The sequence below is a fragment of the Ochotona curzoniae genome, unplaced genomic scaffold (genome assembly GCF_017591425.1).
Source record: "Ochotona curzoniae isolate NIBS_2020 unplaced genomic scaffold, NIBS_Ocur_1.0 contig_2321, whole genome shotgun sequence".
Taxonomy (NCBI): Eukaryota; Metazoa; Chordata; class Mammalia; order Lagomorpha; family Ochotonidae; genus Ochotona; species Ochotona curzoniae.
Window position 1 is genome coordinate 9558789 of NW_024465421.1, and position 23375 is coordinate 9582163.

Sequence of the window (23375 nt, forward strand, 5' to 3'; positions counted from 1 at the left end):
CTGTTCATCCACAACCCCACACGTCTTACAGCTCTTCACGGAGCCCTTGTGGTTTGCTGGGCACTGCTCTGGGAGTTGCGAGCCCGACGAGGTTCTGGTGTGCTGGCGGCTGCTGTGCTGTACTGGTGGATGGCAAGAGATGATCGCAACACAGCCGGAGGCTCCCACTTCCAGGAAGACAGAGCAGATTTCTTCTTCCCCGTGATGGCACAGCTGGCCTCCTTGAACACCACCTTGGCTTTTCTGTGCCCCCCGGGCACTCCTGCATGGGTCCCCACAGTGTGGTGGTGTTGACATGGCAGAGCCTTTAATAGATAGGGCCCAGGGAATGGTGCTGTGTCTCTACAGACTAATTCTCCACCTTCAAGTGCCAACATCCCATAGGGATGACGATTTGTGTCCCAGCTGCTCCACTTCCCTTCCAGCTCCCTGCTTGTGGCCTGGGAAAGCAGTAGGAGATGGTGCAGGTGTTTGGGATGCTGCACCTGTGTGGAGACCCAGAAGAAGCTCCTGGCTTTGGATCTGCTCAGCTCTGGCAGTTGCAGCCATCTGGGGAGTGAACCAGCAGATGGAAGATCTTGCTCTCTATATCTCCTTCTTTCTGTAAATCTGCCTTTTCAGTTAGTAAAAGAAGTGAAGTCTCATGGGAGGCCTTGGGGTTCCTGGGGGAGCTGCCTTCAGTGGGGGTTGTAGGAAGCTCTCCTTGGAGCCCCGAGATTTTTCTTGCCCTAAAGCACTCCTTGGCTTCCTGTTTTGTGATGGGGTCTTCCTCCACTCTGCCAGCTGCTGTGAGTTCCTGGCCAGCGATGGGCTGGTACCAGGACTTTAACAAGAAGCCCAGGAGAACCCCGCGGGTGGCCAGAAGGCTGCAGGAGGGGCCAGCGGCAAGATGGAGACAGGCTCTGAGTGTCTTACCTCCGGATCTGGACCTGAAGAAGCCAACAACTCCGATAGGACCAAGGGAACAGATGGGACAACAGCAACAGAAGTCCCAGATGAAAAGCAGCCTTCCTTGGACAAAGGACCCGAGGAAGGACTGCCTGCCAAGAATGGAGAACTCCCAGCAGTAACTGCTGTACTGTGATCACATGACCAAGGAAAAAAAAAACTGTGACTCCCCCACTGCCCAGGGCTGGCCAGGCAGCAGGGACGCTTGGATTGCCACCCTAGGGATGGAGCTTCCACCCACCCACTGGACAGTCACACGCCACACCTGCCGCTGAGTGCAGCTAATGAATATTTTGTACACGTGACAGGATGTGAAAATGTTGGTTTCCAAAAATGCTGGGTAGACAACATACTACAGAGTTTTAGGTGTAGATGATTAGGTGTTTATCATTATTTCATGACTGACTGGGAGCTGTGCTTTGTTGCTGCCTAGCACGATGAGGAATTCATGTTGAGAAATTAATTGTACCACACATCACTGGCCTAAGGAATAACCAGTTTGAAATGTATTTCTTTTGCACTGCCTTAAATTTGAAGAATTGTAGACTGAAGCATCACCAGACAAGAGCCAGCCATCTGTCTTATGAAAGACCCAGGGCACAAAAACTTTTCTAGCTGTGGACAGTAATCAAGAGGTAATCCACTAAGACAGTAAAGAGTAGAGTTAATCCACTAAGAAGGTACACAAGCCCTACGTGTACATGCACCAAGCAACACAGCTCCAAGAGTCTGCGAAAGAAGCATGGACGTAACTGGCTAAAGCAGTGCTGAGGGAAATGTATGGCACCAGATGGTTACGTTGAGTAAGATGAAGCTTTCAAACGTGCATGCCAGTCCCTGCCCCAGGAGTCTATAAAGAAAAGAATAAAATGAACCCAAAGCAAGGAGGAAGAAAGTACAGAAAATCATAATATTGGCAACCAAAAAAAAAATCAGAAAAAAAAATCAATGATTTTTTAAAAAAATGGTTATTTGAAAAGATAAACGACATTGACATCTCACAAGAATGATGAAGATGGATGGTGATGGTGGGGAACGGGGGAGGGGGCGGGAGACACACAGCACCCAAGTCAGGGACAAATCGGGGAATCGCCACAGACCCTGACGGCATCAAAAGTATAATGGGGTCAGACTCCAGACAGCCGCACTGCGCATGCATCCACCGGGTAATGGATGTAACAAGAAGTCAGTTTTTCTACAAGCTCACTCTGCCACATTCAACCAATATGAGATAGGTAATGTGACTCTTGACTTAACCACCAAAGAAATTGAGTTTATCATTTGAAAAGTTTTGAAAAAGAAGTCTCCAGGGCCAGATGCTTTGCCTGTCACGTTCCACTCAACATTGACATCAGAACTGACACCCACTCTCTTCCAAGTGTTCGAACCAGAAAAAGGATGAGACCCCGCACCAGTGGCGCCCATGAAGGCACATCCAGATGCTCTCAAGCAAAATATTCTAACATCATAACACACAGCACTCTGCAATTTAAAGAATTTTTTTTTAAAATTTAAAGACAGAGTTACACAGAGACAGAGACAGAGGGCCTTTATCTGTTGGTTTGTGCCCCAAATGGCCAGCCGATCCAAAGCTGGGATCCCAGGAGTCGCCTCTAGATCTCCCACATGAGTGCAGGAACCTAAGGACTTGAACCATCTTCTGCTGCTCTCCTGGGCCATATGCGTGGAGCTCGATTAGAAGTGGAGCAGCCAGGACTCAAACCGGCACTCATAGGGGATGCTGGCACTAATAGGTGGAGGATTAGTCTGTGAGCCACTGTGCTGGCCCCAGCAGTATAGTTTTTAGGAGTACACACCAAGACAAGAGGGATGAAGGCTGGTCCAGCACTTGAAAATCAGCTCACATCCTTCACCACATTACCCAGCTAAAGAAGGGAAATTGTGTGCTCATGTCAATTGATGCAGAGCAAGTATTGGATGTAATTCAGCATCCACTCATGATGATAACAAAACTTTCCCAAGAAATTAAGTAGACGAGAACTTGATCGATAGTAGCTACAAATATCTACAATGAACATTATGCCAAAAGTTTGGACATTTTCGCTAAGGTTGGGAACACCATGACTGTTCAACATGGTGAATCTTTGAGTACCAAAACTCTTTTAAACATGAATTTTAAAAGCAGGCGCATGAAAATTTTAAAAAATGACAGAATTACAGGTTATGTTGCAGGTGGGGCTGTGATGAAGTGAAGCAGGTGTGTGTGATGGGTTGAATAGGAGGAGGCTTCTCAGAGATGGTAGATGGAGAATGCTTGCCCAGGAGAAGGTGGTGCTGCAAGGTGGCAAGCAGTCTGTGAAGGACTCAGATCCTTGGATCCTTATGGCGGAGTCAGAACTGGGGGGTTCTCGGGAGTAGAAAGGAAGCCTAGAAAGCTGGGAGGAGGAGTGCCTGAGGGAGCGAGCTCTGGGCAACATCATAATGAACAAAAGGTGTCGCAGTGGCAGCAGGTGGAGAGCCAGGGCTGTGGGCATTTCCTCCCAGCTTAGTCTATCTTTGCATCTGTCCAGCAGGTGCATATCTGGCTCCATGGAGTTCCCAGAGCAGGTTTTTCTGGGCACCCCCTGAGATTGGCAACCCAGTACTCTCTAAGCACACCCCAAGTCTCCCGCGGCATCCACCGAGCTTGCCGGGTGTGTGTATTGCTTTGTACTTGTGATATTGCCCCATATTTCGGTTTAAATGCCTGAGACATTTCTGATCCCTTTAGTGCTGTGCGTGGGCCTTGGTGCAGAACCAGGATTCCTGGCTGGGGAGGCCAGGAATTCACTGCCAAACAAACTCTGGCAGAGAATGGGAAGTTTCAGAAAATCACTGTACAGGAACTTTTGTTGCCTGTGACAGAAACCTAATTCAAGTTGCCTTAAGGGGTGAAAAAAAAATATCCAGAACAAGGCGTTTGGGTGCCTGTGATGGATAAGTCCAGAGATAATGGCTTTAGCTCCTGCATTAGTCAGCTTGTTGTGACTTTAAAATACCCGAGAGACGCTTTCTTGAGCAGGGAAAGATTTATGTTGGCTCACAGTTCAGGATCGGGGGCGGTCCCATTATTCTGGCATCCGGTGGAGGCTGGCGCTGGCAGAGTGGCTATAGAGGAATCGTTACACAGGTAGCCAGAAAGCAGGGACACCAGCCTATACCACCAACACTCTGGCAAGAGTTTGCCTTCCAGGATCTGCACTGTGGTACAGCGTCTTAAGGTGCTGCCTGCAGTGTGACATCCCCGTGAGGGCACCTGTTCCAGTCCTGGCTGCTCCACTCCCCATCCAGCTCCCTGTTAATGGCTCTGGGAAAGCAGTGGAGGATGGTGGTTCAGGGCACCCATTCCAGTCCTGGCTACTCCACTCCCCATCCAGCTCCCTGTTAATGGCTCTGGGAAAGCAGTGGAGGATGGCGGTTCAGGTGCTTGGGAAGAAGCCCCAGGGTCTTGGCTTCAGTCTCATCCAGCCCTGGGTGTTGTGACCATTTGGAGAGCCAATTAGCATGTGGGAAACCCTTCTCTACCTCCTGTCTCTGTAACTCTTTCAAATATATAAATCTTAAAACACAACAATAATGGTGACCTCCAAAAACAAGCCCCCCAGTGAGCTGAAGACCACCCACTGGTTCTAGCTGCTGGCTGCCAGTTTGGTAAAGATTTGAGTCTAACCCCATATCAACTATTGGCATCAACGTGTGAACGCTAACTCCAGACTGTGGGTCCAACCGTCTCAATGAGCTTGGGGAGACAACTTCTGCCCAGCTCCTAAGAGCTCCTTTTCATGTCTCTTCTTCCTTTGGAGTTAGTTGCATTCCTTTTTAAAAATTTTTTATTTTTATGATGCTTAGGATGCATGCACATGTAGACCACTGATTAGGGTGGGAAAGGTCAAGGAATAGGGAAAAGTGGATGAGATCATTTTTTCCAAATTTCTTTGTCGTCTTGTATCTGGGAGGAAGGGGAGAGAGAAGGGGAGAAGCCGCACCCAGCATCCTAGCACTGGACAGCTGATGCTGCAGTAAAACCCAACCTGCCTTTACTCTGGCACCAGTGGGTACAGTCATATGCCCAGCCTGGCTCACCCTCTAACCCAGTTCACATGCAGGCCAACAGGTGTTACAGCTCTGCCCAGCCTGGTCTGCCCCAGTTCCAGTTTTCATGTTTGCCAGTGGGAGCAACGATCCAGCAGGGGAGCCCATGCTGCCTGCTACTGGGCTTACCTCCACTACTCGCCTGGTTCTCATGTATGCTGGTGGGTGCTGCAGCCCAGTCCGGTAGGGCCCACTTTACCTTGGCATTTGCCAAGTGGGTGCTGTAGCCTGGCCCAGTTAGCTCACAGTTCCAGCTCATGCTAGTGGGTCCTGCTGCCTACCTCAGCCCAGCCAGACCCCAGTCCCTGACCTAATGTGAACTGGCTGGTGTTGCAGCCCAACCTGGTCTGTCCTGCACCCCAACCTGGTTCTCACATTTGTCAGTGGGTATTATGAATGGGCCCAGCTTGGCCTGCCCCTAGACCTGAACCACAAGTATGCTAGCCCCATCTATTGGCAAGTGTGTGAGTGGCTGGGGGAAGGGGAAAAGTCAGGCAGGGCCAGCCAAACCTTTGTATGCTGGCATATGCAGCAGCCAGGCTGGAGTGCAGGTCATGCTAGGGGCAGACTGGGCAGGGCTAGTGGCAGTACCTGCCAGTGAGAGTTGCAACTGGAGGCAGGCCAGGCTAGAGTGTAGCATCTGATGACAAATGCCAAGATGGGCATTGGGCTATGCCAGGCTGAGTCAGAGTAACCATTCACACACACAAGATCTGTGTTTGGGAACAGGCCTGATTGAGTAACTAATGGATGCTCAGCTGGGTTGTGGTTCCCACTGGTGAGCACAAGAGCCAGAATGGGGGTGGTGATCTGGACTGGACATGACTGTAGTGTCCTTTGGCATGGATGTGGACCGGGTCTGGAGTGTGCCAGACTAGGCTAGGCTCCAGCACCTTCTGGTGCTTGTGAGAGCCAGGGACAGTGTAGGATAGGTTGAACTTCATTCTTAGCGTGGATATGGTAAGACGGTTGCTGGCAACTCCTGGCTGAAATCCCACCAGCTTAACATCCCCAGAAGGATGGGCTCATTTCTTATACTTCAGCCAGGTCCTGATATCGAGTTTTAGGAACCCCGCTGGGATCACATGTCCACCCCCGAACCAATCACTGCCGCTTGAAGGAAGCAGCACTCTCATTGGCCAGGCCTGGGTCGTGTGATCGCATCTAGAAGTTGGGAGTGGCGCCAACCCTACTTAAAGCCCCAATAACTGAGGACAGAGGAGAGAAAGAGAGGGAAGGAGAGTCGGGGGAAGGAGGGGAAGGAAAAGAGAGAGGAGAAGGGAGAAGAGAGGGCAGGGGAGGAGAGGGAAGGAGAGACCCTTTGCCTGTCAGGCACAAATGAATATCCTCATTGTATTAAAGAAAAAAACTCTTCATTCTTCATCCTCCACTTTAAGTTGCAGTCATAGTGGTACAAAGTGAGAGAGAGACATTCTAGATTGAGCTAGAATCCTGCTCTGTAGCACAGAGGAGAATATCTCAGTGGACCAGCCCTTGTCCAGTCATCTGTAAACTGGCAGTCTGGATCAGGTCTTGTACCCTTTGGTGGACACGGACATTGTTAGAGGCTGACAGCCACTGTGGACACACACCCCAAGGCTTCTGTAAGATCCAGCTTATCTTGCAGAGAGATCTGTTCATGCTTTTGTGTTTTGGTTTCCAGGGGTCCCCTTGAGGAAGGCTGAGTCCTTGCGTTTCCCCTGGCCTGCCTTCCGGGGTGCCCTGAAGCCCAAAGAGAAAAGAGCAGTGGACGTGGGAGATGAGGTTGTACTGCTATGGTGTTTGGAGACCAGATGCGTGAGCCAGCAGCAGGGGAGATCTGGCACTCCCGGGCAGCAGTGCAGAGTAGGAACAACAAACATGAGCCCTGGGTTTGGGGAAGGCGAGTCATCCAGGCACTGGGGACTTGGGGGAGCCCAGAAACCAGGCTGAGTGTGGCCAGGCTATCCCGCTCCTGGCACTAAATGGGAAAGCATAGTCTTGGCCTGGTGAAACAGGCTAGAGGCTGTTGGCAGCACTGCATCTCCCAACTGCACATCCTGATGCCCAGGTGGACTAACTCAGCATGCAGCTGTCAGGGGGAGGGCAGGTAAGAGTCCCAGCTGTGGAGACAGAGGAAAAGATGCAGATTAGAGACCCAGGTGGGCGCGTCATGGCCTCATTGCTCCAAGGGAGAGCTTGCAGACCCAGTCGTGAGCATCCGCCATTGGGATGTGAGCCATGAGAACAAGCCTTTCTGGAAAGCTGCCTGTGGTCCCCACGCTGTTCTCAGATGGGCTTTCATGCATCATCTCCTGCAATCCTTGCAACAACTCCGTAACACTGTTCTGTGTGTGTGTGTCCGTTCACATGGACCCGAGGAATACGAGGCCAAGAGTTTAAGCTTCTTTTCCAGGGCTACATCCGATCCAAGGTAGTTTAGCTCATGAAAAATGAGTTCCTGCCTCTTCAGCTCCAACACTTCTCCTCCTGCCTTTTCACACTGACATCCCAAGCATCCGAGGATGTGTGGCACGCTGCCTGCTGCCTCATGCCTTCGCGCCTGGGCACATACCACTCTATCCTTCCAGAATGTTTTGATTATTTTTTTTTCTCCTCCTGGCTCACTCACACGAATCCTGCCACGTACAGATTACTCTGTCTCTCAGACCTGATCTGTGAGACTTGTTCTTCTCCATGGCTGCACCTGCTCGGGGTCTGGTCCAGAGGAGGCATGTTGGCTGGCTGAGGGGTTTCCGGCCCCCTGCCCTACTCACTGCCCTCCCTCTCTCCTCATCTCTCGGCAGCCTGGCGTGGGGCTCCTTCACCTGCTGCATGGCAGCCTCGGTCACCACGCTCAACTCCTACACCAAGACGGTCATTGAGTTCCGGCACAAGCGCAAGGTCTTCGAGCAGGGCTACAGGGAGGAGCCGACCTTCGTAGACCCAGAGGCCATCAAGTACTTCCGGGAGAGGTCAGTGCACATGGTGGCCACCTCTGGCCACCAGCAGCAGTCTAAAGCACAGGGTCCAGCCTCAGTGGCCCTAAACACCCATCCCCTACCGCCATCATCGCTCAATTGGTATAATCCAGCAGAGAGTTCTGGGGGATGTAAGGTAGAATGGAGAGACTGGACAAGGCAGGGGTTGGACTTCATTGTGTTAGAATTTGGGGAACATCTGAATATTTTAGAGGCCATGATGTTGTACTGGGCTGCAGAACAGCCTGGTTAGCCATGATGGAGCAACACAGGGGGACCCCCCCCTCCCACCTTCGACTGCTCCAGGACTGTCTTTGCCAAGGCCTCCTTTCTGTCCCTTGATTACTCTGAGCTCACCCGCTTCTCCACCTCGGAGCATTTATACCAGCTGCCCCGCCTGGAGTGCTAACCTGCTCAGCCCAGCTGACACCTGTGCGGGGAAGCTGTCCCCAGTCTCTTGGTCAGTGTTTATGGCAAGCACAGCCTGGCACATCCAGCTGCTGCAGTGGATGCTTGGACTCTGAGTTGGACTCTGAGTTGGACTCTGGCCACCTCGGCGGGGGGAGGGGACTCCGAGAGTGACTGCAGTTGGATTTGCTGAGTCAGAAGATGGGAGCCTGGCAGCAGGAGGCCACAGCTTGCTGGTGCCCCAGTTTCACTGGCTCCCACCAGCCCAGGGCCCGAGGTGAATGCTTCCCAGCATATGTGCAGAATATTGCTGTACACATTCATAACGCCAGCATTATGCCGAGGTTCATCAAATTTTATTTCTCTCCCCCTCAGAGGAAAGCATTTCAACTAAGCCAGGCTGTTCTATTTTTTCCTTTCTTTTTTTTCCCCCCCCACTGTATTCCCTACCAAGAGCTCACAGCACATAGATGATGTTACCAGCTGGCAGAGGGGCTCCATTGCAGGGCTGGAAGATGGCAATGGCTAGTGACTTCACAGCCACAGCTGGGGTACCCAGGGAAGAAGATCCGGGCCCCCAGCTGCCATGCAGGAGAGCAGGGGCTCCAAAGGCCCCAACCTTTAGTGTGGGTTCCAGTTGTCTCATTGCTGGGTCACTTGGAGTGAGGCCCTGAGCTGTCTCGAAAGGTCCAGGGCCTGGAAGATTGGGGAGGTTCACATCTGATCCCCATGGTAACATGATGCTGGGACCAGTGCACACAGAAGCTCTCTGTCTCTCTGTGTGTGTGCATGTGTGCATATGTGAGTGTATATGTGTAGAGTGTGAGTTGAATATGAGTGTGAGAGTATGAGTGAGTTGAGTGTGTGTGTGTGTGTGTGTGTGTGGCCAGGAGGTGGGGTGACCCATGGCTGCTGAGAGTCCATGAGACAACTGCCAAGCAGGCAGGAGAGAGGTGGGCTGTGATTGTAGAGTGGGAGCTATGGGGGTTTGGGTTGATGGTACTGAGGGCCGGGTGCAGAGTCCAGCAGGCCATCTGTGCCCATTTTCCCTGCTATCCTCCACCGTGCAGTCCTCACCTGCTGACCCCCCTGGAGGGCCTAGGGACACAAAGGAGTCAACTGTTCCTTGCCATTTCCCACCCCTACCCACCCCAGCTCTGGGTATGTTTTTCTCTGCAGATCAGAGCAGCTTTGGTTTTCATGGGATGTGGAAGAAAGGTGTGTGTGTATGTGTGAGTATACGCACACACACGCTCATGTGGAGGGGACCACATGCACATGTGTTGGGTTTGGGGCAGGGAAGAGAGTGAGCCCGTTTCCCTCCATGCCCATCAGCTGCACCCTGCCTGTCCCAGCTCTGAGAACTCTCTGCCATGGATCCCCTCTCAGAGTCCCCAAGGTTTTAATCGGGCCTCTCCAAGGGGAGGTGGGGACTGCTGAATACAGGGTAAATATTTGCAGACCAATCGGGGTTTTCTGAAATACTTAATGCTCAGATCTGGTTTAACAATGTGTGCAAAAAAATGAGACGCCTTGGATTGGCCCCCAGGGGGAATTTCAGCCGCACAGGGAGAACTTGGTATTGGCGACCACGTCTCCGGGGTGGTGTGGGAGGACAGCTCCGGCTCCTTCCGCAGCACCGACGCCTCTGAGGTTGCCTGCTTGGTCACGCTTCCCTTCCTAGCGCCTCCTTGCCATGGGCATGGCCTGGAAGCAGGGAGTGGGACTAGGTCCCCAGTTTCCAGCTTGGAAGAGGCTTTGTGCCTGATGCGCAGGACTGGGTGGTTCACGGCAATGAGTTGTGTTGGGGAACAGAGCAGGCAAAGGCACAGCATGTCCTGCAGCTGGCGCTGTCCCCGTATGCAGTTACCCAACCCTGGTGGGTCATGCAGAGAAACACACTGGTACCATCAAGTTTGTGGGTTCCCAACTACTTCAGTTTTCCCAGCTGGAAAATGGGCTGCTATTCATCTGGAAGCTTTCTGTGAGATCTGAGGAGTGCAGCCTGGTGTGGGATGATCGGGGGTGGGAGGCCTGCCTTTCCTCACCCAGTACAAAGCAAATAAGACAGGGTCCCTGCCTGCCATAGGGGCACATGGCCAGTGACATGCCAGCACGCCCTGTGGAATCCTGCCTGGCAATGTACCCGGTTTGCCTTCTGGAGTGCTTTTCACATTCATTAAATAGTGGCAGTTTTCCTGTTCAAATGTAAGGTTTCCTGCTGCTCCTGGACAAGCAGAGACATAGCCACGTGGGCCCATGTTCCTTCACGGCGTGGCACAGTGTGGGGGTGCAGGGACAGTGGCAGGAAGAGTGGAGGATAGCTCGCTCGTGGAAGTGCTTCAGGGTACCGGGCACCTTCCCCAGACGGACTGCCAGCAGGTGAGGTAACCAAATTCTGGCATATGGAGCAGCACGGGCCAAGGTGCCGTCGGCAGTGAGTTCTGAGGGCAAGGTGCGGGCGACAGGTGAGCCTGGGGTTCCTGGATGTGTGTTTGAGTGTGTGTGTGTGTGTATATGTGTGAGAGAGAGAGAGAGAGAGATGGGGCTGGTAGCAACAGCTGCTTATCTGTTGCTGAGATGAATTTACTTACAGAGAGAGAAAACACGAGGGGACAGCATTCCAAAGCTCCCCATCTTCACTGGAGAGAGAAATCACGGTGTAGGTGGCCCCCGACTAGACGTTGTCCAAGGTGGAAGCTGGGATGCCACAAGCAACGTCAGGGAAGCGACTGCAAGGTGTTTCTAGAAGTTTTTCTAGAAAGCCCAGTATTGGAGACGCAAGCAGAAAGAGAGATGGGGGGGGGGGCATTTACCTTGCCAATGGCTCTATCTTCTCTGTTATTTTGCAAATGTTTTGTGGCATGATGATATTACTCAAGAATTGGGAATAAGTGAACCTTTTTAAAACCCCATTTATTTCTCTCTATCTCGCCGCGGGTCCTTTGATGTGACGGTTATGGAATCTTAATTTACTACCTGCGCTCAGTCATTTGCCAAAATTCCTTTTAATTCCATTCTTCGCTCCATTGTGAATCGATCGTTTAAGTGCCACTGCGTTCTCTGGCCTCCGTGCCCCTTCCGTGACGCTCAAGCTCGCCCGCGTGCTTGGTCCCCCCTCTCCTGTAGCCGTCTGTTCTTGCTCGCTCGTGCCTTCTCAGCGCCACCTTGCGCTGCCTTGCCCTGTGCTGGTGCTGGTGCCGGTGGGGGGAAGGAGGGATGGATTTCAGAAATTCAGACACACCCCCCCCCCGCAGAGATTAAAGGGCCCCCTCTTTACACCCCAACCGGAAATCAGACCTGAGGTGGCCCATCAGGGCTCCTTGAAGTGGCCAAAGATCAAAGGACAAATATCTGTAAGGAACATCTGGAGGGAGTAGCCACTCCTGCCTCCCTCTGTTTTCTCCAACCCCTTCCTACAGCTGCAGGGGGAAGAGGAGGAGAATCCCGGAGGTCTGAGTTCAGCCGGTCCTCCGACACATCAGAAACCTCAAATGTGGGCCCGGTGCGATGGTGTAGTGGTTAAGCCATGGGGGATCCCATATGGGTGCTGGTTCTAATCCCGGCAGCCCTGCTTCCCATCCAGCTCCCTGCCTGTGGCCTGGGAAAGCAGTCTAGGACGGCCCAAAGCCTTGGGACCCTGCACCTGCTTCGGAGGCCCGGAAGAGGCTCCTGGCTTCGGATTGGCTCCGCTCCAGCCGTTCCGGCCGCTTGGGGAGTGAATCATTGGATGGAAGATCTTCCTCTCTGTCTCTCCTCTCTGCATATCCTCCTTTCCAATAAAAATAAAATAAATCTTTAAAAAAAAAAAAAGAAAAGAAACCTCAAATGTAATTCACAGCCTTCAGGGTTCGGCTCTGGCACTCACTCGCTTCTAGAAATTTCCTCCCATGCCCACCTTCCAGCACACACAATCCCCCCAGGGAAATTGGAAATGCCATAGCTGGTGGCTTTAGCCACTGGGCTCCAGCAGGGGTTAACACACCCCTCTCCTGCAAGCCAAGCCTTTACTTGGATCTTCACCAGAACAAAGTCAGCTCCCTCCTGAGTTAGAGGTTTTTACCCTGCCAACCTTCTTGGCATTTTCCAGCTTAAAACACAGTACAGGGTCAGCCAAACAAGAGCTGCTCAAGGGCAAGGCCTTCTCTGGTCATTCCTGGGTCCCCAAGGCCAGCAGGTGCCCTGGCCCACAAGGACACTCATTGGCAGGAATTGCTGCGTAGGTTGGCTGTTGTTCTACTTGCCATCCAACTCCCTGCTAATGCTCCTGGGAAAGCAGTGGAGGATGGCCCAAGTGCCTGGGCCTTGCACCCACATGGGAGGCCTGGGTGGAGATCCGGGCTCCTGGCTTTGGCCTGCCTGTTGAAGTCATTTGTGGTACAAGATTCTCTCTCCCTTCTCTCTCTCTCATTCTCTCTCTCCTTCCCTCCCTTTCTTCCTCCTCTGCCCCCTCCCCCACCTCTCTCTCTCTACCTTTCAAATGCATGAATCAATCTTTATTTATATATTTTTAAAGAGTCTGTGTTGAGAATTTCTTCCCTGGGAAGATGAGCTTGTCCCCAGCTCTGGCCGCTGGGACGGTCCCTGTATGCCATCACTTTCTAGCCTGTGTGTTCGCTGGGCTGCCCTGGTGAGCCGAAAACTCTTGGAGAGCAGAAACTATGCCACAGATATCTCTGGCCAAACTACAATGAGCAGGCTCCCCCAGAGACCTCCTGGTGAATGAGTGAATGAAAGAATGAATGAGTGAGGGATCCTAATGAACAGTGGGTGAGCCCGTTGCTCCCTTCTGATCGGCCCATCACCCCCCACCTGGGCTCTGCCTCCTCCTGTAGCCTGGAGCTTTTGGGTGTGGCTTTACAGCTCAAGGGCAAGGGGTTAGGGAATGGGGTGGCTGTGCTTGGTCAGAGGAACCAAGGGACAGAAGGGTCCGTCTTCTGGAGGAGCCTGGAGGGAGGGAGGCTGGTCAGGCGTGTGTTCTCTCCAACCTGTGGGTGTTGTTTTGCTTCAGGGCATGGGGCAATGTAGCGGAGCCAGCGGGGCCCTGGGATTTATCTGGATGTAGTGTAGTGAGGGACAGAACTGCTTCCATTCCCTGGCCCAGTCATCAGAGATGAGGGGCAGGGGTGAGGATGCGGTGGCTGGCTCCACCCTCCAGGCCCTGTGCCCTCTGCTGTACCGCTTGGTCATCTGCCTTTGCCCTGTGGGGCACTGGAGTTGCTGAGATCTCAAGAAGCCAGAGAGTGAGGGAACCGGTGAGAAGGCCAGGTTGGTGGGGAGAGCGCTGTGCCCGCAGGTGGAAGATCAAGGTGTATGCATACATATGTGTGTGTGGACATGTGTGTGCATATGTTGCTGTGTGTGTCAGTGTGCACACACACACCTTGTGTCGTTGTCTTTAGGCGGTGGGTGTTGGGCACAGCTGTCTTGGGATGCCCCTCTCCCAGGTTAGACTGCCTGTGTTCTACCTAATCTTGATTCCACCTCTAATCCCACGAGGCAGCAGGTGCTGGCCCAAGTACTTGGATCCCTGCCACCCACATGGGAGACCCAGATGGAATTCCTGGCTCCTGGCTCTGGCCTGGCCCCAGCCCTGGCTGTTGATGTCATTTGGAGAGTAAACTGGTAGATGGAAAAAAAAAATCTATGTCTGTTGTGTGTCTTTGCCTGTCAAATAAGTTTAAAATATTTTCAACAGCCAGAATGTTTGAAAAAAAAAAAGCACAGTTATCTTTAGGTTATGTTTTCAGTTAGTTCAGAGAAATGTTATCCAACCAATAAAAATCTGTAGCCCCCAAATCAGGGAGCAGAGGTGAACCAAAAGACCACTGTGATTCTGAGGTTGTTACAAAGAGGCAGTGACACTGATTCGGGGGTGAATACGTTGCCTGAGGCGAGTCAGTGAACAGCACGCCAAAGCAGCCACGCTGCTCGCAGCCCGTGGATCTTGCCCACATTCAGTGACTGTCAGTAAGAACCACAGCCGTGTGCCCCTTTCCCTCTGGTGTCTGGGCAGGGTGCCACTGGGGCGCACCTCCAGGCACCTCTGGGCCCCTTGGCATCTTCATCAACAACATGAAAACATGGTTTCCTGTCAAATGACAGGCAGCAAGTGAGCCTCGGAGGAACGGTGGCATTTATTATTCATTATCGCGTTGGGACTAGCTGTGCACAGCCCTGGGCATGCGTGAGCCACGGAAGACGTCTCGGAAAGCAAGTGGAGGGAAGGTTGTGTGGTGCGGTGGGTTAAGCTGAACTGGAGGGGAAGCGGGGGGAACCTGCGCCCCCTGTTGCAGTGTTATCCCCCCGTCCCGGCTGCTCTGCTTCCCATCCAACTCCTTGCTCACACATCCTGGGCTCAGGTTCCTGGGCCACTGCTACCCACGTGGGAGACCTGGAAGGAGTCCCTGGCTCCTGGCTTTCCCATGGCCCCCAGCTCCGGCTGTTGTAGGCATTCAGGAAATGGAGCAATGATTGGAGGTTGTTCTTTTTTTCTGTCTTTCAAGGAGATAAACATTTTATTTATTTTCACTTTAAAAAAGCTAAATGAGCGGGATGACATCGGTTATTATTTTTAAAGATTTATTTATTTGAACACCAGAGTTACAGAGAGAAAAATTTTGCGTCCAATGGTTCACTCCCCAAGTGGTCACAGTGGTTGGAGCTGGGCTGGTCTGAAGCCAGGAGCTTCTTCCAGGTCTCCCAGGCAGGTGCAGGGACCCGAGGCTTTGGGCCGTCCTCGACTGCTTTCTCAGATGTATTAGCAGAGAACTGGATGGGAAATGGAGCAGCTGGGGCACAAACCAGTACGGCACTGAACCCATCCCCCGCCCCCAATGAACTTTTTTGAACACTAATCCTGGACCACTGACTTAACACCAGGGGAGGCTCCAGTCTTAGGCTGCAGGTCATGAGGCGGTGTAAAGTCCTGGCAGAAGTGACTTTGGGGTCAGGCTGCAGCAGCCTCTCTGTGGGGCTTCCCAGGGTCTTCCGGGAGAACCCAAGGCCAGTTCTGTGCGTAAGACATCCTCCCTGTCCGCCTGACTGAACCACCCGGCCTTGTTTAGTGACACAAGCGACTCCATCTTGATCCCAACACACCTGTCTCAGATCCTGGAAGCAAGGAAAACACAGACACTTTGCAAAACATCCTCCGAAGGGGGCGGCGGGAGGGGGGAGCGGGTCGGGGGAGGTGCTCCCGGTGCTGCACCGCGGCCTTGCCCGTGACTCCAGCCAGCTCACCCTTGTCTCCGCAGGATCGAGAAGGGCGAGTGTAGCGAGGAGGAGGACCTGCGCCTGGACTGCCGCCACGAGCGCTACCCGACCCGTAAGTGACCACAGCCGAGGCATCCGCGAGCACCTGCTGCTGATGGGGGCACCTGAGCTCCTGATGGGGAGGTGGAGGCTGGCGCCACAGACCGCCGTCTCCTCGTGCACACTGGGCGGGGATTCTAAGACAGAAAGGCAGGCAGGCAGGCAAGCCACGGGCTCCAGCCCAGGCCTCATAGGCCCACATACAACTGGACTGGTCTGTGGATAGGAGCCGCCTCTGCCGTTGGCCGTGAGGTGTGCGCTGTCGTGGTTCTTGGCAGCTGAAGAAATGAAGGCTCAGAGATGGGGTGTGACTTGCCCAAGGTCCTCAGCAGGGGCGGTACACTGGCCGTGTCTTGTCCCGTGGTGAGACACAGCTTGGGGAAATGAGGTTGTGGAGCAGCCAGCAGCTGGGAAGGGAGCCGGGTGGGAGCATGGGGCCTGGCGTGTGGCCCAGGTGCCAGGTACTTGCTTGGGGAATGAGGAGCCCTGGAAGTGGACACTGCAGGCACAGGTGCTTTGGGGCCAGGTGCCTGAGCTGGGGTGGGGATTTCCCAGAGGAGGAACCCAGGAAGTAGGGGATGGAGATGGCCTGGCATGCCTGCCCAGGGAAGGGGTTCCTGGAAGCCCACTGCAGGGATCCAAGCTAAGTCCCTTGCTTAGGATTCCATGGTTCCCTGCAGATTGGACAGACAATCCAGGCTGGAAAGAGGCAGCTGGGGCTTGTCTGGGTTCACTCCTCAAGTCGCTACATCAGGCCAGGGTGAAGCCAGGAGCCTGGAACTCCATCTGGGTGTCCCATGTGGGTGGCAGGTGCCCAAGCACCTGAACCACACCCCCTGCTGCCTCCCAGGACACAGGAATCAGACTCTAGGAAGAGAGCAGGAATCAGACTCCAGGAAGACATTTCCTTGTTGGCTTTTACCATCTGCCCCACCCCGCAAGTTTGTTTTACTCATGTCCATTTTCTTAAGAGCCTGGAGCTGTTACTGTACACAGCAGGTACTCAATCATTGCTCTGCACCTTCAAATTCCTCGTGCCTCCCCTATGAGCTACCACTTTTATATAAATGGTTACATAAACTTGAGCTTCTCTTAACTGCCCCCAAACTTGCTACTTTTTTCTCTTTTTTTCTCTTGGGCTACTGTCATATGAATTCTGCCACGTTTCTTTCCTTGAGAATGCACTTGCTTTTGAGGTCTGCCTTTGGGGCTCTGCAGCGCTGCCAGCTACCTCGGGAGCACATCAGATGTGACATCTGACGGAAACGCTGCTGCCATATGGTCCAGGTGCTTGTAGCTCCCCTCCCCCTGGCCGCTGGGGTTTGCAGCTGATTGCAACTGTCAAGTTCATTGCCCAAGACAAGGCTTTGATTAGGCCAGGTGTGTCTGGAAGACTGGGCCTGGCCAGGCCTGTCACTCGTCAGGCCCAGAGCTGACTTCTGGGCCCTCTGTCTAGACAGGTCCCTTGCTGCCACTGCTGTCCCCGAAATAGCACCAGGGTAGGTGGTAGTGAAGTCGGAAGTGGGGGTGGGGAGGGGATTTCAGAAGAGACTTTGACCCCCAGAACCACCTGGCGATTTTCTTAGATCAAAAATCCAATTCTATTGAGTGTGCTGCTCGAGTTGCTCCCTTGATTAAAATGGAAACAGACAGTATTTTGGAAATAAAGACCCAAGCCAACTGGCCAGGAGTGCAGGACAGGCACGCAGCCTGGAGACAGCGGAGACCCTGGAGTGGGGGCTGAGAGGCAGACACCAACATCCGCATGCATGGGAGTCCCCCGGGAAGCCCAGCCTGGCATTCCGCATTTCCGGCCCAGGAGGTCTGGGAGGGCCTGGAAGTCCCTGTTCCTAGCAGGTCCCTCAGGTGCTGCTCCCAGGTGAGCCCCGTCCTTGGCAGGTCCCTGCTCCTTGCACACTATTCAGCATCTTCCAGGTAGGAGCCACTGCCTACCCGTCCTGCAAGTCGCCTTCCCGTCCTGCTGGGCGTCAGTCACCGCGTTGGCCCCTCCAGTGTAGGCCCCCTCTTCTCCCAGCTCCTTGCTTCCGACCACTCCCTTCTGTGCTAACTTGTTGATTTCCAGTCTTGAGTAGGAGAGTCAGGAGGACAGGTACCCCATTGTCACACTCACCGTGGTGGCCCCAGCATGGTGTAGGTCACCCATGTCCTCGTGAGATACGAGTTCTGGGTCACATGAGGCCTCTGGGGCTGCAGGAAGCCAGCTCACTGGTCCTGGGGTCCAAGCAGGTGCGACTCCAAGCTCAGGCACTGCCTTCTCTCTGTGCCAAGGCAGTGATGCCCCAGGTGTAGCTGATGCTGAGAAGCACTTGGAGAGGCAGGTTTCCTTGCACAGTCACCATCTCAGTTGGGAGCAAGCCAGGCACTGCCATCACATAGGTCTGCTATCGGCAGGCCCCCTGCTAGGGCTCCTGCACCTGGCACCCGGCTGCTCGTGCCAGGAGAGCTCTCCACTCCTCCCCCATCTTCTTGCCAGCCCCTTGCTCGCCTCCCCGCAGCCACAACCCGGCTGTGTCTTTCGCACCTCCTGAGAAATCCCATCTGCCTGCCAAGAACCTGTTTCACACCCTTTCCTTCTGCTTGAAGGGACCCTCCCACCTCCCTTCCACCGGCAAAGCACAAGCCCTACCCGTATGATCGGGAGCTTCGGCAAGCTCAGACGTCTGCCATGGTGTGCCCTGCCCCTGGCAGAGGTGGGTGTGTTCGTCTGCCTTAGGCTGTCCTGGGAGACAGAATGCTTGGAGACTAACCTCCCTGGGCCTTGGGTGACATGTGTCTGTGTCCCTCCCTGGTGCCATGGGTACCCAGAGGGCAGGGCTGTGACCTGCTCATGACTGTAGATCCAGCTCCCAATGTGGAAGGAAGTCGGCATCCAGCTATACCCAACACAAGTTCAGGAAAGGAAACAGGAGTCCCTGGCTCTGGGGAGATGTGGAGGGTTAAGTGCCCAAGTGTAAGAAAGAGATGAATGTTATGGATGTAATGAGGGAATCTCCAAAAAGTGGACTCCAATGGAAGAGAAACCCATGATAGATACCTCAAAATAGATCAGAAAAACCTGATTAGGTAGACCAGAAGACCCGACAAGGTAGACTAGAAAACCTGACCAGTTGACCACAATGGCTAACTTTCCTGTCCTGGTGGATCCCACATAAACTCACTCTCCCTCCTGGGCCTCCCTCCTTTGTCCATTTATCAGATAGGCACTCCCAGTACCACTCCGGGAGCTGTGCCACATGGTATCGATGCAACCACAAACAACACAGGTCTTTGTCCTGCTATGACACCCAGAACCACAGAGGAGGCAAGAAGGAAACAAAGAAACGCATGTCCCAGTACAGTGGCATCTCTGGAGGTGTACAGAGCACAGCCGACTATAGGAGAGGCAGTCAGGGTGCCACGACTTAGGAGGTGACATTTTGAGTATCACTAACTTGCTGCTTATTTCCAAACCAGACTGCCTTAGTGCCAGCCCTAAGCTGCTTTCCCTGTCATTCAGTCTCCCCATCCCAGCTCTTTCCAGAGGGTGAAGTTCACGGCATAGCAGCTAGGAGTAGGATTAAACTGACACCCCTCCCCAGGAGGGTGGGGGAGGGATGAGTCTGACCCAGGAGGCGCCATGGGGCCCACGGATGGCATGAATTCCCAGAGTTCTTCAAAACATTTATGGAAAGGGGTGGGCACTTGGCACAGGGGCTGAGATGCCACAGGGGGACATCCATATCTGAGTTAGAGCCCTGGTCCTGCTCCGCTTTCTGCTGCAGCACACCCTGGAGGCAGCGGGTTCAGGCTCCTGCCTCCCACGAGAGGAATTTGGATGGAGTTCCAGGCTTGCAGGCATTTAGGGAGGGAACCAGTCACCGGGAGGGCTGTCAGTCTCTCTCTCTTTAAAAAAAAAAAAAAAAAAGAAAAGTAGCAGGTTGGTGGGAAAACTTAATTCTGAGATCAGTTTTTAGGGGGCTGGCATGATGGCTCAATTGGCTAATTCTCTGCAAGTGCCAGGATCCCATATGTGTGCCAGTTTGTGTCCTGAGTGCTCCACTTCCAATCCATCTCCCTGCTTGTGGCCTGGGGAAGCTGTGCAGGATAGTCCAGGACCTTGGGACCCTGCACTTACAGGGGAGACCTGGAAGAGGCTCCTGACTTCGGATTGGCTCAATTCCAGCCATTGCAGCCATGTGGGGAGTGAACCAGCGGACAGAAGATCTTTTCTCTCTGTATCTCCTTCTCTCCATCTAATTAATTAATTAAAAAAAAAAAGATCAGTTTAGGGGTGAATGTGGGGTGTCAGGGTGCCCAGGTTCAGGTCCTGGTGCCAGCCCCTGACTTCAGCTTCCTGCATATCCATACCCTGGGAGAGACGTCCTGGGTTGCTGGGCCCCTGGTAGTTCCATGGGAGACCGGGATGGAGACCCTGGCTCCCAGCGCCTGCCCTTAAGCCACTGCAGGCCTTGGATGAGGCATTTGCTTGTCCGTCTTTCTCTGGCTCTTTGTCTCTCAAATAAATAAACATATTTTGGTATGAGAGAATTTGAAATCCACGCATAGCTTTTTTCCTAATCTATATTTTCCACAAACTTTTTGAGGATCATCATACTTTTTTTGAATAAATTAAAAAAAATCCTCTTGATTATCGGTATTTATTAGCCAGGAGGCTTCATTCTGAAGTCTACACGTTTGACTTCTCTGAACTTCTGGAAGCCCTGAGCTGACAGCAGCTCAGGTGCATGGCAGCAGGTGCAGCGAGCGGCTGGAGTGGATTTCGGTGATTTGCTGGGGCCCAGAGGGCATCCAGGGCTGGGGGTCCCTAGTGCACAGCCCCTTTTCTCCTGGCCCTCACATGGGGAGCTGGCAAGGAGGGAAGTGGAAGGGCTGGTGGGGATTCCCTTTGCACACTCTGTAAATGGCTCTGGGCCCTGAACCGCTTCTAGGAGGCCAAAGAAGATGGGGAAGGCCCAGTCTTTAGCGCGTGACCTCCAGATCTGGATGGACAGGGAGCATGGCGTCAACTCCAGGCAGGCCAGGCCAGAGGATTTTGCTTATAAAATCTGCTTTCTCTGGCTTCCAATAAACCCTCCACCATGAAAACCCCTCAACAGCCAGAAAAGTGGCTCCGCTCACTTGGGGAAAGCAATCAAACCTGTCTGCACACCCAATATTTGCTTCCAGATTAAAAAAAAATTGTTAAAAGCCCAGCACCTTCATCTTGGCAGCAAGCATTTCCAAGGATTGCAACTGTTTTAGTCACTGGGGCCAAAACAAACGTTGTCTTTTTTTTTTCCTAAGGCCAAATGATTCCAGAATGTTTGTGAAAATGTTTCCCACTCCTTTAAAAATACAGTAAAATGTGCAAAATGTTAGCATTAAGGAATATTAAAAACAGAAGGAAAAAGAAGCCTTAACACTCACACGCAAGCTCACACATACACCCATAAACACACATTCACACATACATTCATATATACACTTACACACACACACATACACACACTCTCACACTCACCTTTTCATTCCCTGTTTCCATCTGGTCCCATCATCAGAAAGACTTTGGCCACACACAAGTTGCCTTGGGATGGAAGTTAACGGTAATGATCCCTCCATCCCTGGAGGGATGCAAGCAGGTGCTGGGCTGCCTGTGGACCCCACACCTCCAAGCGTCTGACCCTAAGGTGTGATGAGCACGTGGGGGCGCCCAGGGGCATGCATGGCAGGAACCCCAAACAGCACGGAACACACTGCTGTTCACGCTGAAATTAGGACTGGGAACAGATGACCCCTGTGAGCTCCACCATTGTCGTGACTGCTGAGGCAACAACAGCACTCGCCGAGCCTCAGCTCTCTCATCTGGACAATGGGTATGGACTGCCTCCCGGGCTTGCTGCAAAGATGAAGCCCTGTGAGCTTGGCGGAGCTTGTTCACACCCCTTCTCTCCCATCCTGGCCCACCTGCCATCCTTCTCATTGGCTTTTCCTTTACCTTTTATTTAGAGGTATCAGAGAGAGAGAGAGAGAGAGAGAGAGAGAGAGGTCTTCCACCCACTGGTTCACTTCCCAAATGGCTGCAATGGGCTGGCCTGGGCTAGGCTGAAGCCAGGAACCCAGAGGTTCTTCCAGGTCCTGCCCCTCCACCCCATGAGGATGCAGGGGTCTGAGCACTTGGGCTGTCTCCCGCTGTTTTCCCAGTTGCGTTAGCAGGAGCGGGATTGGAAGCGGAGCAGCCGGAACTTGAGATAGCCCCATATGAGATGCTGACATCCAGGTGGCAGCTCTATGCACTACACCACAGCACCGGAGCTGGGTTTTCCTTTCTGTTTCCACCCCCACAAATCCCGCATGCAGCACCCCCAGGCGGTGGCCCCAGCCATTGCTCTCCCAGGCACAGGGGCTGACCCTGGAGCACAGTATGCTTGGGACAGGTGCTCAGATAAAGACATCCCTGGAGGTGGGCTGGGAGGCTTCCTGGGGGATGTGGAACTTGATCTGGGTCTTGAGGCTTTCACAGTAGGTGCAAGATCTAGGCATAGGTCTCCAATGGGAGATGGGATCGGCTTTGACCCTGGACAGAGAATGCTGGAGGAGGAGGAGGGGCAAAAAGAAGGAGGAAAAACTTGCTGACCCTTCCTCTTACTGAGGCCAGGGGAGCAGCAGCTGGTAGGGGTGGGCCAGGCTCACTGTTCCTGGGGACCATGACAGTCCCAGGGCCAGGAGAAGTCAGCTTTCCAGCCTTCCTTAGCTCCTTGAACACAGTGAGTGCTTGGAAGGTGGACTGAGGGCTGAGGGATGGGCAGCTGGACTGGATGCTGGCTGGGCAGATGTGGACTGCCTATTCCGTGCTATTGGGTGCTTTGGCCAAGGCAGTGTGTGGGCAGCTGAAAGGAAGGTTAGAAGGTAAATGATGGATAGGTGACAGGAGCAGGTGCCTGTGAGCAGGTGGACGGCGCCAGGGGGTAGGCTGTTGGATGGCTGAGCTGATGTTACAGGAGACAGGAAGGCCGCACAGACATGGAGAAGGGGTGATCTGGGCACTTTCGGGGTTACAAGGCAGGTGGGCGTGGACAGGGAAGCAGTGGGTGTGTTATAGGGGGTAGAAGGGTGGGCAGGTGCGTGGTGGGTGAGGAGAGATGAATGGGCTTTAGGACTGTGGGTAGTTGGGGGTTGGAGAGTGCGGGAGCGTGTGAGTAGTGGACACATGGGTGGGCTGGTCACTGGATGGGAGCAGTCCTGGCAGAGGTGATTGTTGCAGGTATGCTGCTGAGCCAGCAGGTGGGCAGGTGAGGGGGAGAGGCTAATGGGGTAGGGGAGAGACGGGATGTGGATGCGGATGGGCTGATGGGGAGTATGTGTGATGGTGGCTGATGGTGGACAGGTAGTTGATGGTGACTGGTGGCTGATGGATAGGTGAGTGGACACCTGGAGAAGGGGCAGGGCACTGGCTGTGCAGTGGGCATGCATGGAGGAAGGGGCTGTTGGTTCTGACCTCCTTGTCTCTTGCAGGTCACCAGCCGCACATGGGGGACTCCTGGCCCCGGGGCTCGGCACAGGAAGCGGCACCAGAGCTGAGTCACCAGTGCTGGGTGCTGGGGCACTGGGTGTGACAGACGTCCCTGTCTGCTTGCTGGGTCTCAGGCTGTGGCT

General features: G+C 53.4%; 1 protein-coding gene across 3 annotated transcripts in view; it reads left to right on the forward strand.

Annotated features, from left to right (window-relative positions):
* Nucleotides 1-23335, forward strand: part of GSG1L (GSG1 like) — a 117538-nt gene extending 94203 nt beyond the window's left edge. For 2 of the 3 annotated variants that reach the window (XM_040973883.1, XM_040973882.1), the window contains 3 exons: nt 7827-7994; nt 15665-15735; nt 23235-23335. In XM_040973883.1, coding sequence (XP_040829817.1) covers nt 7827-7994; nt 15665-15735; nt 23235-23335 — 340 coding nt within the window. The remainder of the gene's footprint in view (nt 1-7826; nt 7995-15664; nt 15736-23234) is intronic. The other variant, XM_040973884.1, reaches the window with a different exon arrangement.
* The last annotated feature ends 40 nt before the right edge of the window (nt 23336-23375 follow it).